This window comes from Lynx canadensis, chromosome B2 (assembly GCF_007474595.2).
Source record: "Lynx canadensis isolate LIC74 chromosome B2, mLynCan4.pri.v2, whole genome shotgun sequence".
In the NCBI taxonomy this organism is placed as follows: domain Eukaryota; kingdom Metazoa; phylum Chordata; class Mammalia; order Carnivora; family Felidae; genus Lynx; species Lynx canadensis.
The window spans coordinates 29,673,491-29,690,127 of record NC_044307.1 but is presented as its reverse complement, the minus strand read 5'-3'; the positions used below and the strand labels follow the sequence as shown (position 1 = coordinate 29,690,127).

At 48.0% G+C, this 16,637-nt stretch overlaps 1 protein-coding gene across 1 annotated transcript; it reads left to right on the top strand.

Moving 5' to 3' along the window:
• The first annotated feature begins 707 nt into the window (after positions 1-707).
• Positions 708-16,591, top strand: DHX16 (DEAH-box helicase 16). The gene is made up of 20 exons (XM_030314992.2): positions 708-1,537; positions 2,953-3,200; positions 3,287-3,449; positions 3,758-3,814; positions 7,143-7,397; positions 7,584-7,787; positions 7,868-8,059; positions 8,706-8,816; positions 8,988-9,103; positions 10,758-10,968; positions 11,165-11,263; positions 11,368-11,520; positions 12,929-13,069; positions 13,697-13,859; positions 13,958-14,076; positions 14,190-14,257; positions 14,964-15,126; positions 15,230-15,391; positions 15,685-15,858; positions 16,373-16,591. Exons 1-20 carry the CDS (start codon positions 1,331-1,333, stop codon positions 16,499-16,501), a joined length of 3,135 nt encoding a protein of 1,044 aa, XP_030170852.1. The 5' UTR covers positions 708-1,330; the 3' UTR covers positions 16,502-16,591.
• The last annotated feature ends 46 nt before the right edge of the window (positions 16,592-16,637 follow it).

Here is a 16,637-nt window from a genome sequence, read left to right as displayed (position 1 = left end):
AGTCTTTTTTTTTTTTCTTTCTAGTTTGCTAAGGTAGTAAAGACTTGTTTGAGTAGTTATAGTCCTACTATTACAGGAGTTTTCTCAGCCTAGTCAGAGGAGACTCCCTTTTACTAAATACAAAATAAGACAAAGTGATCTTAAACACGTACCAAAAGTCTTCAATTTACTAGCAAAGGAACAAGCAAGGTGTTAGAACAATGAGCCAATTTAGAGAGGGTGTGAGTATAGAGGGAAACAATGCTTACATTAGTAGCTAATTAAGTAAGGATCCTAATCTGTTGTAACCCAGGAAAGCAGGGCAGGAAGCTCTGATATGCCTGTGGTGCCCAAAGTCCATCTCAGAAACAGAAAACAATGCATCTAAGAAGTCAATGCTAAGGAGCTACCTGTGGCTGTTGGATTATTTCATTTCCCAGCAGTAGTGTCTGATCAGTCCAGTTAGTCATAAAAGTATGAAACAGGGTCAAACCGACGTCAGATAAGCAGAGAGCAAGATAACAAGTTCTGCTTATTTTTTGATTAAGTGCCACCAGAGAATTCAAGCGGTTAGCGAAAATGTAGAACACAGTTTACACATTCCTTAGTTTGGAGACTTTTAAAAATAACTTTAAGACAGCACAAAGAAAAGAGGGAACCTTTGTTTTTTTCCCAAATCCTGTTTCTTCCAGCTTGGAGGTCCTTGCTTATTCCTAACCTGTATTCATTCCTGCTGCAGGTACAGTGCTAACAAAGGTAACTCCTAAACAGCATGGGCTAATCTTTCATCAGCATGGACCTGACCTTCCATTTGAAAGAGAATCTCCCCCCACAACACACAAACCTTGCATTATTTTTTGACATATTTTTAACCATAGGACTTACATGTTTTATTATGTATCTTGTCTTCGACCCTCCCTTCGGTAAGGGATTTTTTCTGATTAGTTCTTTGCCATATCCCCAGCAACTAAAATTGTGCTTAGCACACGGCATTTGTTGAATGAATAAGTGAGAGAGGCATCCACAGACCGACCATCAGGGGACGACTGAGGAACTTAGTAGAGGCGGAAATAGAACATTTTATCCCGAGCCTCAGGGGCGGTACCGCGAGGTTTGAACTCGCTCGGCCACCATAGTGCTTAGACCGGAAATGATCGAACGCTTCCGGCCTCGGTGGTCCGGGAGGAAGGTTTAGGGCTGTCAGAAACCAAACCTCAAGGTCCTAAGGCAGGTCCTTTGCGGAGCTGAGACTCCAGCCTAGGACTCCAGGTCTCCGGGCCTCCGACGGGACGGCCGCCAGCGTGGCTGCTCGAGAGAATTCAGGGCCAGGAACGGGGCAGCGTGGGTCACCATGGCGACGCCAGCTGGGCTGGAGCGCTGGGTGCAGGACGAGCTGCACTCGGTGTTGGGGTTGAGCGAACGGCATGTAGCCCAATTTCTGATCGGTACCGCGCAGCGCTGTGCCTCGGCCGAGGAGTTCGTGCAGCGCCTCCGAGACACCGATACTCTGGACCTCAGCGGGCCGGCCCGGGACTTCGCCCTGAGACTCTGGAACAAGGTGTGGGAAGGGGTGGGCAGGGGAGGGGCCCCAGTTTATTTGTCCTGGTGAGACTGGGCTAACTGTTCTTCGGGGAATTAAATAAGCTCAGTTTACAAGCACCTAGCCTTGTCCGTTGTTGCCTGGGTACTGTGCTAAGTGCTGGACGTCCAGCTGTGGGGAGAAGTTCAAGGAGGGTTAAGTGCTACAGAGCAGTGTTTCTTGAACTTTAATATGCAGAGACTCATTCAGGACCCTTGTTAAGGTGCAGATTCCGATTAGTTATGGGATGGGATCTTAATTTTTGCATTTCTAACTAGTTTCCGGGTAAATCCGATAGTCCACAGACTACACTTTGAATAGCGAGGCCAGAGAAGAGGGGTGCTGGGGCACTTGGGTGGCTCAGTGGGTAAAGCGTCCGACTTCAGCTCGGGTCAGGATCTCCCGCTCGTGAGTTGGATGGAGCCCTGCCACCAGCTCTGTGCTGACAACTCAGAGCCTGAATCCTGCTTCGGATTCTGTCTCCCTCTGTCTCTGCCCCTCCCCCGCTCACTCTCTGTCTCTCTCTTTCTCTCTCAGAAATAAATAAACATTAAAAATTTAAAAAAAAAGAGAGAGAGAGAGAAGTTCTGTGGAAGGGCAGAAAAAGGTAGCAGTACTGATCAAGGCATGTGGGCCCAAAAATTCCTTGAAATTTGTCAGAGAAGGGGAAAGTAGTAAAGCTGTAAAGGTGAGCTTCTAGAGGACAGAACTGTGTATTTCTTGCTTTGTATTTCTCTCACCTGACAGCACCTTACAAAACAGGTATAGGGAAGAGTGAAAGTGTTTGGCATGTTCCTAGAATGGCAAATAGCCTGCTTTAGTTGTCTGGTGAGAGATATGGTGCCTGGTGAGAGATAAGTTTAGAATGTAAGTAATATGAGGGTAGATAATTTATGTTAATCTGTTTAGCATCTCTGGAATCTGATACAGTGCCAGACATATGACAAGCCTTTGCAAATCAATCCTCGTAGCATGTCGGCCGCCAGTATGGCTGCTTCAGAGAATTCAGGGCCAGGAACGGGGCAGCGTGGGTCATCATAGCGACACCAGCTGGGCTGGAGCACTGGGTGCAGTGGTATCAGAATGACTTAATCATGAGGAACAACAGAGGCTGAGCAACTGAGAATTGGTTTTGAGAATGCAAAATAAACTCCATGAAGGCAGGGATTTTTGTCTTTTGTTTATTCCTGTGTTCGTACCTAGCAAGTACCTGGTGCATTGGACAGGTTTCAATAAATGTTAATTACTGGATGAACATGGTGTGAAGCCATTGGGAAGCGGGACAATGAAGGCTGGTTTAAGATCAGGTCATTCCTTAAATTTGGAATGGGGCAAACTTGGTGGGCAGAGATCAGGAGTTGCTCACATCCCATTATATTCCCTCCTACTGAAAGGTGCCACGGAAGGCAGTGGTAGAAAAGCCAGCTCGAGTGGCAGAGCGAGAGGCCCGAGCCCTGCTAGAGAAGAACCTATCTTATAAGTTGCTGGAAGACAGTGAGGAGAGCAGTGAGGAGACCGTAGGTAGAGCTGGGAGCAATGTCCAGAAGAAGCGTAAAAAACGGAAACACCTCAGGAAGAAACGTCAGGATGAAGAGGAAGAAGAGGAGCAAGAGGTTTCTGAGAAGGAGAAGAGAAAGACAGGGTAAGACAGAAGCAGGATGGGGCAGGGGATGATGGGATGATAAACCTTCTAGGAGGCCTTATGTGATCCTTCGGGCTCGGCTGCAGAGGAAGTAAACAGCTGACTGAGAAGCCAGAGTCGGAGGATGAGTGGGAGAGGACTGAGCGAGAGCGCCTTCAGGACCTGGAGGAACGTGATGCCTTTGCTGAGAGGGTTCGACAGCGGGACAAGGATCGGACTCGAAATGTCCTGGAGCGGTCAGACAAGAAGGTACATAGGAGCAGCATGTTTTGTAAATCCCCAGGAATATTCCTGGTTGGGTGTGATTGCAGAGATAGTAATCTTTGGGAAGACCAGCGATGGCCTCTGGTGGTATTCATCTGTATGGTAAGAGGACCCCTCTGGGTGCTTTGGCTAAGGCGACCCTCTGCTGAACCTGTAGCCCTAGAGATTCCTACTGAGAAGGGACATTTCTTCATGCTATGGTATATCAAAACCTTGTGATTCTAAAGAGGGAGTGACTGTGGCTTTGGGAGATTTTGTCCTCACAGCGCTTTACTCTTGGTTTCTTTTCCTAGGCTTATGAAGAGGCTCAGAAGCGCCTCAAGATGGCTGAGGAAGACCGGAAAGCCATGGTGAGTCCCAGTGCCCAAGAAGCCAACATCAGAAAGCAAAAGGAAAGACTTTCTAATGAAGTGGTTTGGGGTAGGGGAAAAAGGACACGAAATACAGCGGGGATGCTGATGGGGTGTCAGGTCCCTGTTGACAGGAGCCTACCAAGGACAAACATAAGTTGTAGAGGGAAGGAAGCTACACACAAACCCTCCTGACTCCTTAGAATTAAATCACGCTGTGTTCGTAAAGGAAGTGTGAGCTTTCCCTTTTCCTGAGACTTAATGAGATGTAATCAAAAGGCAGCTGGAACATCAAGGGGGGTGGCTGGAGGGCAGGGGCAGGGCAGCTATCCCACTGCCCAGGGATCTGCCTAGGGATATGCTGACCATTCAGCTTGGACACACCTAGTTCCAAATACCTTCCTACCATCTAGTCTCTCTATCCCGGACATGGCCTTGTGATCTTCCTCTAGTTTCCTGAGTTGGTCTTCTTACTGAATGGGGACACAACCCTTGTAATTCATGAACTGAACTTGTTATGGTATAAGTTTAGTTAGGGTAGGTGGTTTTCCAAAGGTTTGGTCTTCCCAAGTAAGGTTATACTTTGGTTTCTCAAAAGAATTTTGAGACTCTTGATGTCCTAAGAATGACCTATTAGAACTCAGGTCTCTCCTGACCAAGCCGTCTCATGACCCACCCAAACAATTGTGGTCAGAGAGTACTAAGACATTTGTCTGTACAGGTGTAATGTTTTTATTTGCCAGAATTTAATTTTCCGTTTCTTTTTGAATCATGAAAACTTCCAAACAAATAAGAATGTTGAAAGCATTAGTATAATTAACATTCATATAGACTGGATTCAGAAATGGTTAATTTTTTTCTTAAGTTTTTTTTTTTTAATGTTTATTTTAGAGAGCGAGCACATGTATGAGTGGGAGAGAGTCAGAGAGAGAGAGGGGACAGAGGATCTGAAGGGGGCTCTGTTCTCAGAGCAGAGAACCCCATGCAGGGTTCGAACTCACAAACCGTGAGATCATGATCTGAACTGAAGTAGGATGCTTAACCAACTGAGCCACCCAGGCGCCCCTAGAAATGGTTAATAGTGTAGTATTTGCAATGTCTGTGTGAGTGTAGGCTTTTTTTTTCTTTTTGAACCATTTAAAAGAGTTTAGACATGGCATTTTATCCTATTAACATGTACCTTCTAAAAATAAAGATATTGTCCTCTAAAGCCACAGTGCCATTGTCACACCCCAGAAGATGAACAGTACTTCTCATGTGTCAACTAGGAACCTGTCCATAGTAAAACTTCCCCAGTTACCCCAAAATGTGTTTAGTAACTGCTTTTCCAAGCAGGAACCCAGTTAAATTTCCTACATTACATTTGGTGTTTCAGACTATTATATATTTTTTTGTTTCATTCTCTCTCTCTCTCTCTCTCTCTCTCTCTCTCATCTTGTACTATGTCCTACATTCTGGATTTATCTGACGCTTATCTTGTGGTATTGAGTTCTTCTATGCCCCATGCTTCCTTTAAAGTGGAAATTGTATCTAAATCTTGCCTCAACTCAGATTAAAAAGTTGTGACAGGAACACCTCTTGGGTGGCGATGTGCACTTCACATTATACCACATCAGGGGGGACATCCTATCCGATGTCTACCTGTTAGTGCAGATATCCTTTCTGCCAACAGCCTTTCATCTAATGGTTTTAGTAGCCATTAGATGCAGATCCTTTCCTGAATCTGCTGTTTCACTGGGGATTGCAGAAAGGTGATTTTTGGAGTTTGACATCCCTCCTACATTTTTTGGCTAACCTTGTTATGTAAAGAAGAGCTTTTCCTTAACAAGTAGGAATGAGCTATCATTCCTTTTTAAAAGGCAGGGAAAATGTTTAATTACTAATTTTCAGAGTAAGGAGTTTGGTGTAATAGCCACCTCACTGGGGGCAAAAGCTTTTTCCCATTCTTTGTGTGTATGTGTGTCACATTGGACTCACGAATTTCTATTTTGCAGTATTTTACAGTTTCATATCATTATTCTTTTTTTTTTATTTTGAGAGACAGTGCATGTGCATGAGTTGGGGAAGGGCAGAAAGAGAGGAGAGAGAGAGAATCCCAAGCAGGCTTCACTTTGTCAATGCAGAGCCCAATGTAGGGTTCCATTCCACGACGGTGAGATTATGACCTGAGCTGAAATCAAGAGTCAGATGCTTAACTGACTGAGCCACCCAGGTGCCCTATCATGATTCTTTATGATGTTTATATTGCCCTGGGTTGTTTTTGTTTGTTTGTTTGTATGTTTGTTTGTTTGTTTGTTTTAGTAATCTCTACACCCAGTGTGGGGTTTGAACTCAGGATCCTGAGATCAAGAGTTCCATGCTCTTCTGACTAAGCCAGCCAGGTGCCCCTCAAATTGCCCTGGTTTTTTGTCCATATTTTAAAAGGATATCTTTTGCTTTACCCATCAGGTTGGAAGGGTATTTGATTGTGTACTCACATTAGATCATGAGCATAAACTTTTAAGTCTTCACAGAACGAACAAGAAAAGCCAAGCAATCAAATCGAATTGGAGTCCCCAACGAAAGGGCTTAATGAGGTTTTGCCACCACAGTAGAGGAGGTTGTTGTGATCCGGAGAAGACAATGTTGCCACAGTGGGAGGGCTCAGGATGAGAGCTGAGAAAGGTCTTATGGATGTGGCCAGTCTTTTATTGGTATCCATAATATGTCCTAAAAAGCTCATATCAAAGGAACCTGTAGAAGCCAAATGACACCTTGTAGGAGGCGGGGAGAGGTTAGTTTCAGAGAGCTAGGCCTTTCTGATTACATCTTGCCTTACAGAACACTTTCTGATGTTATACTTCCATTTTTTTGTATATAGTGTATTTTTCCCCTTTTCCCAAACCATAGTCATTTGATTTAAGACCAGGGAGCATCTAACAGGCTGAAGATTACCTACTGTTTTTGGCACAGCCAGTGGTTTTCGTTTGAGACCTGTGCTTCTAAATGCTGGTATTAGCCCTTTTGTTTTCCTCCTTTCCACTAAGTTGAATAAAATAATAAGAATATAATCTAAAATATTCAAATAATTGCCCTGATCTATTTGTATTGACAAAGATGGTGAGACTGTCCAGAAGTCCTTCCAGTTGGATCTTCCGTGCTGCTAGAAGATAGTGTGTGGGGTCAGTGTGTGGCTTTCAGAGAGTCCCAGCTTGGAGTATACCATTAGGTTGGACATTGCAGAGGGACATTGCCAGCCTTTTGGGGAATTTGTCACTTTTACAGATAGATAAGGAAAGGGGTTGCTATTCTAATAAGATAAGGATTTGGTTGCCCTGTCCTGACCCAGGTCCCTGAGCTGCGGAAGAAATCCCGCCGAGAGTACTTGGCTAAGAGGGAACGAGAGAAACTTGAGGATCTGGAGGCTGAGCTGGCTGATGAGGAGTTCCTTTTTGGGGATGTGGAGCTGAGCCGACATGAGCGGCGGGAGCTCAAATACAAGCGGCGAGTGCGGGACTTGGCCCGAGAGTACCGGGCTGCTGGGGAGCAGGAGAAGCTGGAGGCCACCAATCGTTACCATATGCCTGAGGAGACCCGAGGACAGGTGAGATTAAGCAGAATCAGCTTCAGCCCTGCTCCCCAAGCTGAGGGGAGGGAGGTCTTGAAGGCATTGACCAGGGCTGTGGCTGGCCCCTTCTTTGTCTTGCCTTTCCTGGTGGGCAGGGGTAGTGACTGGGGAGGAGGGGCCTGGAAAGAAGGCATCACCTGTCTTCACATGTCCTCTCCATAGCCAGCACGAGCTATGGATCTAGTGGAGGAGGAATCAGGTGCCCCTGGGGAGGAGCAGCGGCGCTGGGAGGAGGCCCGGCTGGGGGCAGCGTCCCTGAAATTTGGGGCCCGAGATGCTGCCTCCCAGAAGCCCAAGTATCAGCTGGTGCTGGAGGAAGAGGAGACCATCGAGTTTGTCCGGGCCACTCAGCTCCAGGGTGACGAGGTGAGCGGGAGAACTCTGGGACATCCTAAGGAGGTTGGGAAGCTGGCTCTGAAGCTCATGCCCTTCTTTCTCCTTCTCAGGAGCCATCAGGCCCACCACCTCCAACCCAGGCTCAGCAGAAAGAGTCCATCCAGGCTGTCCGCCGCAGCCTCCCAGTGTTCCCATTCCGTGAGGAGCTCCTGGCTGCTATTGCTAATCATCAGGTCCTCATCATCGAGGGTGAGACAGGCTCCGGGAAGACCACCCAGATCCCGCAGTATCTCTTTGAGGAGGTACAGTCATCCACACCCTCCAGGTTGCTGGGCACTGGCCCTTGACAAGCACAGTCCTGTCAGACCTTCTTTTACATGGTGTTTTGAGTAGCTGCTTACCTTTTCGTCTTCAGTCACTTAGTCTTTTCCTCTAAATTCTGAGTTTCTTAAGAATAAGGACAAACCCTTTATGTTTCTATTCTCACTTCCTGCCACAATGTTTGTGTCTAGTTCCATACATGCATGTTGGAAGAACATGTAAGCGGATAGATGGTGGGCTGTGGACCTTCCCATGCCAGCCAGCTCAGCTGTTGCTCCTCTGCAGGGGCCAAAGAACGAAGAGTCAAAGGACTCATTTTCCTTTTTCACCTTCTTTTGTTTTCCATTGCATCTGGGTCTGCCCCAGTTATCTGTCCTGTTCCACCTCAAATCTAGCAGGGCCTGAACATGATTACCCAGACGCTGGGACTCTCAGGGCTGGGTGACAATGCCCTCAGGGGCCCTAGGTGTGCTGTCCTATCCGTTTGCCCTTGTGGTCTGGTTTTCAGTTTCTGTCTGTTCCCTCCATTCCCCCTGCCCTGTCATGAATTTACATCTCTTTCTCTGAATTGTCCTGGGTTCCAGGAGCATATTTAACAAAGGGAAAACCTCTTCTCTTGTCATTCAGGGTTACACAAAGAAGGGAATGAAGATTGCCTGCACCCAGCCCCGGAGAGTGGCAGCCATGAGTGTGGCTGCCCGAGTGGCCCGGGAGATGGGTGTGAAGCTTGGGAATGAGGTGAGATATGTGGGGACCGAAGGGTGAGGGGAGCCTCTAGGGTCTGGGACGTAGCCCACACTGCACAGGGCTTCACACCACAGGTCCAGGCCCTGGCACCTCATCCCCTAGCCCTGCACTCCCTTCAGGGAGCACCAGCCCAGTTTTGATTGCTAATGGCCCCCTTAACAGGTTGGCTATAGCATCCGCTTTGAGGACTGCACGTCGGAGCGAACTGTCCTCCGCTACATGACAGATGGGATGCTCCTCCGGGAGTTCCTCTCTGAACCTGACCTTGCAAGTTACAGGTACACAAGGGGTCCCCACCTCCCACAAGAGAGCCACCATCTTCTCCTCTACTCCATCTGCTGCCTTCCTCCCCCTTCAGTACCTTCCTGTATCTCCTTTAATCTCTGGCCTTTCTTCTCTTTATTCTTACCCAGCTAGTTTGGCCTTTGTCTTCTGACTAGCCCACCACTTCTTAGATCTTTATGGTGTGGATGGTACTAGGACTGAACTGCAGGCGCCATGGAGATGGGGTAGAAGAGACTGCAGAGAAGTCCTCTCCCTTCCCTGCCCACCTACCGCCCCCTGCCCTGTTGCTTCCAGAGTGTAGAAAACACCAGGATGGTAAAGTAGTGCTGTAGAGACTTGAAAAGCCATGTGAAGACCCTTTGAAGAAACTTAGAATGTTCAGCTTAGAGAGAAGAAACTCAGGGGACACATCCTGGTTCCCTCTAAACATGGGAAGGGGTGTTACTTGGAAAAAAAGGTCAGACTTGTTTCACATGACTACAGAGAGTACATGGAGCAACCATGGGAGAGGTTATAGTGAGACAGATTTCAGCGCAATACCAAGAAGCCAGAGTGGTGATCAGAGGGGCTGTCAGTATGCCTGGACCCTCACTCTTCGGCCTTTGGCCAAAGTCTTGGAGTGCTTTGGCCTGTGAATAGTGAGTTCTCAGTGTTGGTGTTGGCCAAGCAGGGCTTTGCATGAACATGTGTTTAGGAGGAGAAGGGATCTGTGCATGGGCTAGTGGTGGGGTCAGGCCAGCTGAGCAATATGTGCCTTTTTAACTTTTAGGAGGCTATAGATTTCTGGTCCTAGGATATCATATGTGGAGCAATAGAACAAATATAATTTGAGCCTTCACATCCCTTGCAAAAAGCTCAGAACCCATAGAAGGCTAGCCAGTGTAAGAGTGTTTGGGGCGTGGGGTTTTCCCATCAAATCAGCCTGCTTTGTGAAACAGCTGGGGACTACACCAGCATAGTCAGGGTTAGGCACAAAGGGTTGAGCCAGGGGGTGAGCTCCTGCAGGCTTGACTGTCACCTGGAAATCCAAAGACTTGAGCAAGGATAAAGAAGCATGGCACACATGTAACTAAGGAGGAAACCAAGAAGCCTGCAAGGTCCTTTAAGTTTGGGGTAGAAAGACTTAATTGCTCCCTCTCTCCACAAAGAGGCAGCAGGACCAACAGGGACACACCACAGCAGTCCATTGGGAGCCTGGGAACTTCTGGGCTGTTCAGATCGTGGTGGCTCAGATCTGTCTGTTCATCCCCAGCCAGCCTGGGGAGCCCAGCCTTATTTGAAGAGGCCCTGCTCTCACTTTTTTTCTGCTTTAAAACAGATATTCTTACTTCTGTTGACTCTGACAGACCTTTGACTCTGATCCAGAGAGGATTGTCTGACTTGTCCTGGCCTTGGCTTCCAGCCTCCAGATCTTGGTTATTGTTGTCTGCCAGGCTGGAATAGGCTGCAGACCCTGGGGTCTTGACCTTCTTTAACTTTTTGTTGGTCTTCCTTAACTGGGGTGATTGGCTTCTCCTTGGAACTCCCTCCTCCCACATTCACCTTTGGGCTCTTTACTTCCATTTGTGCCCTTATCCAGGGCACTCTAGTGTCCTCTCCTGCAATGCCCAGCTTTCCTTGCTCACTGCTCCCCTGTTCTTTCCCCAGCGTGGTGATGGTAGATGAGGCTCATGAACGGACCCTACACACAGACATTCTCTTTGGGTTGATCAAGGATGTTGCTCGCTTCCGGCCTGAGCTGAAGGTCTTGGTGGCTTCAGCCACACTGGACACTGCCCGTTTTTCCACCTTCTTTGATGACGCCCCTGTCTTCCGAATCCCTGGACGCAGGTTTCCAGTTGACATCTTCTATACCAAGGTGCTCCCCTCAGGGAGGATGGACTTAAGTGTGAGGCACCGAAGCTTGAGCCTTTGGAGAAGGTTGTTCTAAAGATGGAAGGGGAAATGGAGAGTCCAAAGGGGAACTGGGATAAAGTGGTAACTGAGCTGGGAGAAGAAGAAGAGGTTTCCTGAACAGATGGCCTTCCTGTGACCCTTCTCCTCCTCATCCCCAGGCTCCAGAGGCTGACTACCTGGAAGCTTGTGTGGTGTCTGTGCTGCAGATCCATGTGACCCAGCCTCCCGGGGATATCCTGGTGTTCCTGACAGGACAGGTGTGAGGTGTAGGGGAGGGATGATGATGTGTGTATCCCAGGGGAAGACAGAGCTGGCATGTCAGCTGTATGTCACTGGACTGTTCTCCCCATCCCAAATCTAGGAGGAGATTGAGGCCGCCTGTGAGATGCTCCAGGATCGCTGCCGCCGCCTGGGCTCCAAAATCCGGGAGCTCTTGGTGTTACCCATTTATGCCAACCTGCCTTCTGACATGCAAGCTCGAATCTTCCAGCCCACACCCCCTGGGGCACGAAAGGTTAGTTGGAGAAACCCACACAACTAGTAATGGAAAAGAGAGTATGTGCCTGCCCTGTGCAGGATATGTCCTGGGCACTGTTACAGCTACAGGGTTCAGTAATAGTCCCTTACTTCCAGAGCTGGAGAGAGGGAATAATTCAGCATGAACTGAGACATAGCCAAATACATGATCTGTTAAGTAGCACTGTAGGGGTGCAGAGGAGGAGGGAGGTCCTTGGTGTGCCAGCAGGTTAGATTTGATCTGGACCTTTAAGAAAAATGGTGGGGAATATCAGAGCAAGGCCTAAGGTGAGTTTGAGATCAGAGCATTATCTAGAAGGCTGAGTGGAAAGTTCACAAGGTGAAAACTTTGGACTGATATTAGGGAGGGCCTTTCATAGCAGTTGAAAGCATTTGGACTTTAGACGATTGGGTGGCATTCAAAAGGTTTTGAGTAAAGATGTAACTTTCATTCAACAAATATTTAACAAGCTCTCCCACATGCCAGTTACTGTTCTAGGGAACAAAGATACAGTGATGAACTAAGTCCCTAGCCTCCCAGAGTTTATAGTCTAACAGAGGTTAGGAGACAGTGGACATGTAAATACACAATGCTGATTTATGACAAATGCTAATGCTGTGGAGAAATACAGTGCAGCTTGGGAAGATGGAGACTGACTCTAGGGGGTGGGAGTGAGGAATGGCAGGAAAGTATTTTCCTTGGGGTGTAGGGAAGGCCTCTCCCTCTCCAGTAAGGTGAAAGGGAAGCTGAGGCCTGAACCTGGTGAGGGAGGGAGCCAGGCTGATAATCTGGGAGATGAGTGTGTCCAGCAGAGGTAAGAGCTTATGCAAAGGACCTGAGTGAGGAGTATGCTCGGACCAGCCTGGGAGCCTGGCTGGGAGCCGTTACTCAGAGGTAAGGTCAGAATGGTAGCCAGGGCTGGAGGACTGAGGGCCTTAAGGGACTTGTATATAATTCTCAAGTAGGCAGGAAGCCATTGAAGGATGGGGTTAGAGACGTGACAAGTTAACATTTTTAAAGAACCATCTGGATGCCAGGTAAACAGGGCTTGGAGTAAAGCCAGGAAGACACATGAGGAGGCTATTGCAGGAAGTAGTGGGGGAGGGTGAATGTGAAAGTGGTGTTGGACAAGATGGAGGCAGGGACCTGGACCCACCCTCTCCCATTTCTGAAAAACGTTCTAACTCCTCTTCTCCCTATTCCCTTTCCACATCATGTCCCTGTTTATCCCTACTGCTCCCTTGCCCCTGCCTGGCCTTGGACCCCTCTCCTGCCTTTGGATATGAATCCCCTCAGCTCTTGCCCCTTGTCTGCACCTACTTGTCTACTTGAATCTTCCAGGATTACTTTTTCTAGGTAACTTGGTGGGTGGGGTCCCTGGGTGATTCTACATCCTTTCACTCAGGTGGTTGTGGCAACAAACATCGCTGAGACGTCACTCACCATTGAGGGCATCATTTATGTGCTGGATCCAGGGTTCTGTAAGCAGAAGAGCTACAACCCTCGCACAGGCATGGAATCCCTCACTGTCACACCCTGCAGCAAGGTCAGCCTGATTGGGCTCTAGCAGGGTCTCCATGGGGAAGGTTCAACTCAGAAACCTGTGGGAGCTTCTCAGAGGACAGGAAATAAGCAACCTACATCCTCTCAGATTTCTTTTTTTTTTTTTTTTTTTTTACCATTTATTCACTTCTGAGAGTGAGAGAGACAGAGCATGAGCGGGGGAGGGGCAGAGGGAGAGGGAGACACAGAATCAGAAGCAGGCTCCAGGCTCCGAGCTGTCAGCACAGGGCCCAACGCGGGGCTAGAACTCATGGACTGCGAGATCATGACCTGAGCCGAAGTTGGATGCTCAACCGACTGAGCCACCTAGGTGCCCCCTTTTTTTTAAATGTTCATTTATTTTTGAGAGAGAGAGACTGAGTGCGAGTGGCAAGGAGGGGCAGAGAGAAAGGGAGATACGGAATCCAAAGCAGGCTCCATGCTGTTAGCACAGAACCCAACGTGGGGCTCAGACTCACTAACCATGAGATTGTGACCTGATCGGAAGTCGGATGCTTAACCGACCAAGTCACCCAGGTGCTCCCATCCTTTCAGATATCTTGCATAAATATTGCTCTTTGTCTTTTCCCTCATCAGATTGTCAGCTGTCCTGCTTCTCCTTTCTTTCCAGGCCTCAGCCAATCAACGAGCTGGTCGGGCGGGTCGGGTGGCTGCAGGGAAGTGCTTCCGCCTGTATACCGCCTGGGCCTATCAGCATGAGCTGGAGGAAACCACTGTGCCAGAGATCCAGAGGACCAGCCTGGGCAATGTTGTGTTGCTGCTCAAGAGCTTAGGTTATTGGGGTCCCCCAGTTTTCCTGAGAGGAGGGAGGTGGGGTTAGAGTCACTGGTCCTTGCAGAGAAACTGTCTATTCCCTCACATCTTTCTTTAGGGATCCATGACCTAATGCACTTTGATTTCCTGGACCCTCCACCATATGAGACCCTGCTGCTGGCCTTGGAGCAGTTGTATGCTCTGGGAGCCCTCAACCACCTTGGGGAGCTCACCACGGTGAGGTGGGAGGGCAGCATGGGCTGGGCAGGATTAAGGGATTGGGGGTAACCTCTTGAATGGTGGAGAGACACCTGAAGGAGGACTGGCCTCAACTCTCTTTCCTTCCTTAGTCTGGTCGAAAGATGGCAGAGCTACCGGTGGATCCCATGCTATCTAAAATGATCTTGGCCTCTGAAAAGTAAGCAACCCTCACCCTTCCCAAACCCCCAGCACACAAACCGGCTGTGCGTCTTTCTGTCTCTTGGGGCCATCTTTGTTATCTTGCTTTTTTTCTCTACTGTATTATTAACAAGTAAGTTAGAAAGCTCTTACTGCCCCTTTTGAGGCTCACAAGGGGCAGTAAGACACTGTCTTGCCCTTCCTTGATCGTGATATGAAATGGGTAAGATTGACTAACAGAAAATTTGGGGGCATGAATGGATGTGGAAGTCCCTTCACACCTGTGCAGAGTGCTATTTGTGGACTGGTTTGGGGACTTACTCATTCCTAAGGTTTCAGACTGTAACATTCAGATGTAGTTGTGGAGGGATCACCTTTAAATGCCATTCCCCTGCCATGGTTGAGGTCAGAGGTGATTACATGAAGTGCTGTCTTTCCCTGATGCACACAATACACACCTTCCTCCTATAGAACCCTCAGAAGTCCCAAGTGCTTTCCTGTCCCCACCTCCAAGGATAGCCCTCCTCTGTTATGTTTCATGTCCTCGACACCCATATTGCCATTGCTGCAACCAAAATCTGTCTGCTCTGGTTTGTAGCCATTATCCTAACCAACAGTTTCCATGTGAGGACATAGCTACACACAGTGATCACTTTTCCCTTCACCGTGTGTCTGTTCCTGTGTGTCTTCCTTTGAATCCTCATGTTTTCCCCTTCCTGCCCCAGGTATAGCTGTTCAGAAGAGATCCTGACAGTGGCTGCCATGCTCTCTGTCAACAATTCCATCTTCTACAGACCCAAGGACAAGGTCGTCCATGCCGACAATGCCCGTGTCAACTTTTTCCTCCCTGGTGGGGACCACCTGGTTCTGCTAAACGTTTATACACAGGTCACTGGGCATGGATGATGGTAATGAGGGAGACATGAGGGGAGACTCTGGTTCTGCTACTTACCCCCCCACTTCTACCCCCTTTTTTTAACCGTCTTCACAGTGGGCTGAGAGTGGTTACTCTTCCCAGTGGTGCTATGAAAACTTTGTACAGTTCAGATCAATGCGCCGAGCCAGGGATGTGCGGGAACAGCTGGAGGGGCTCTTGGAACGAGTGGAAGTTGGTCTCAGCTCCTGCCAAGGGGACTATATTCGTGTACGCAAGGTCAGTGTTTCTTTAGTCTGCTGTTCCCCACACCACTCCTCAATCTATGGAGCAAGCTTCTCCAGCGGCCTGCAGTCATCCCTCCAGCCTGAGGATATGTCCTCTTCCCCTGTGGAAAGTGTGCTCTTCTGTGCTTTCTCCCCCCACGCCAATGAAGGTTCCTTCTCAGTGGGTTCTTCATGCATCCTTTACCTTTCTAGTTCTCCAGAAGCCTGAACTAAAAAGGTAGTGAGTGCTTAGGGTGCTTGGATATCTGGCTTTCTGGTTGACTTTCTTTCCTGTCTGCCCCTAAGGCCATCACAGCTGGTTACTTTTACCACACGGCGCGACTGACTCGTAGTGGCTATCGCACAGTCAAACAACAGCAGACAGTGTTCATTCACCCCAACTCCTCTCTCTTTGAGGAACAGCCACGCTGGCTGCTCTACCATGAACTTGTCTTGACCACCAAGGAATTCATGAGACAGGTGAGGGGACCTTCCCCTGCCCAGGAAGGTGGAGATGTGTGGGGCGGTGGGATCCTAGCAAGCTCAAAATCCAGATTCAAGTTGCTGAGACCAGCAGAGAAAGGAAAACACATTGATTTAAGGTAGGATAAAATAGAAAGACATTGTTTCTAACAGCTGTGTCAGCATCTACTAAGATCTGCATACTCATTCAATGAATTAGTGAATGAGAATGCCTGTTGTCTCAGTATTTTCAGATGCTGGGGTGAGAATGGTGAACAAAGCAGATGTGGTCTCTGTCATGAGTGTAGTTTATATAGCTTTATGATCAGATTTTTTAGGGATAGTTTGCTTGGGATCCTGAATGACATGTAGAGGTGTGTCTGCCTTTGGGGTATATAGTATTAGAACCTGGCACCTTTCCCCTAGCCCTGTAGTTAAAGGTGGAAAAAAAGAAACTTTTTGGTCAAACACGTACATTATGAATCTAGGTTGGAAAAAGGGGAACCATGCTAATTTTTTTGATCTCTTCTAGGTATTAGAGATTGAAAGCAGTTGGCTTCTGGAGGTAGCTCCCCACTATTATAAGGCCAAGGAGCTAGAAGATCCCCATTCTAAGAAAATGCCAAAAAAAATAGGCAAGACACGAGAAGAGCTAGGGTAAAGAGAAGGGAACACAAACAACCCAATGCCAGCTCCTTTTCTTTCTGTAGTATTATTTAATATCTATTAATAAAAGTATTTTTGGAATAAAGCTTGTAGGAACTTTTGAGATGCAGAGAAAGTGACGTGGAAATTCT

Bases quoted from the DNA above. Each gene is read 5' to 3' on its own strand.
- DHX16 (XM_030314992.2), top strand. From the start codon at position 1,331: ATGGCGACGCCAGCTGGGCTGGAGCGCTGGGTGCAGGACGAGCTGCAC. The intron at 15,127-15,229 runs GTCACTGGGCAT...CCGTCTTCACAG, and splicing joins TGCTAAACGTTTATACACAG to TGGGCTGAGAGTGGTTACTC. The intron at 15,859-16,372 runs GTGAGGGGACCT...GATCTCTTCTAG, and splicing joins CCAAGGAATTCATGAGACAG to GTATTAGAGATTGAAAGCAG.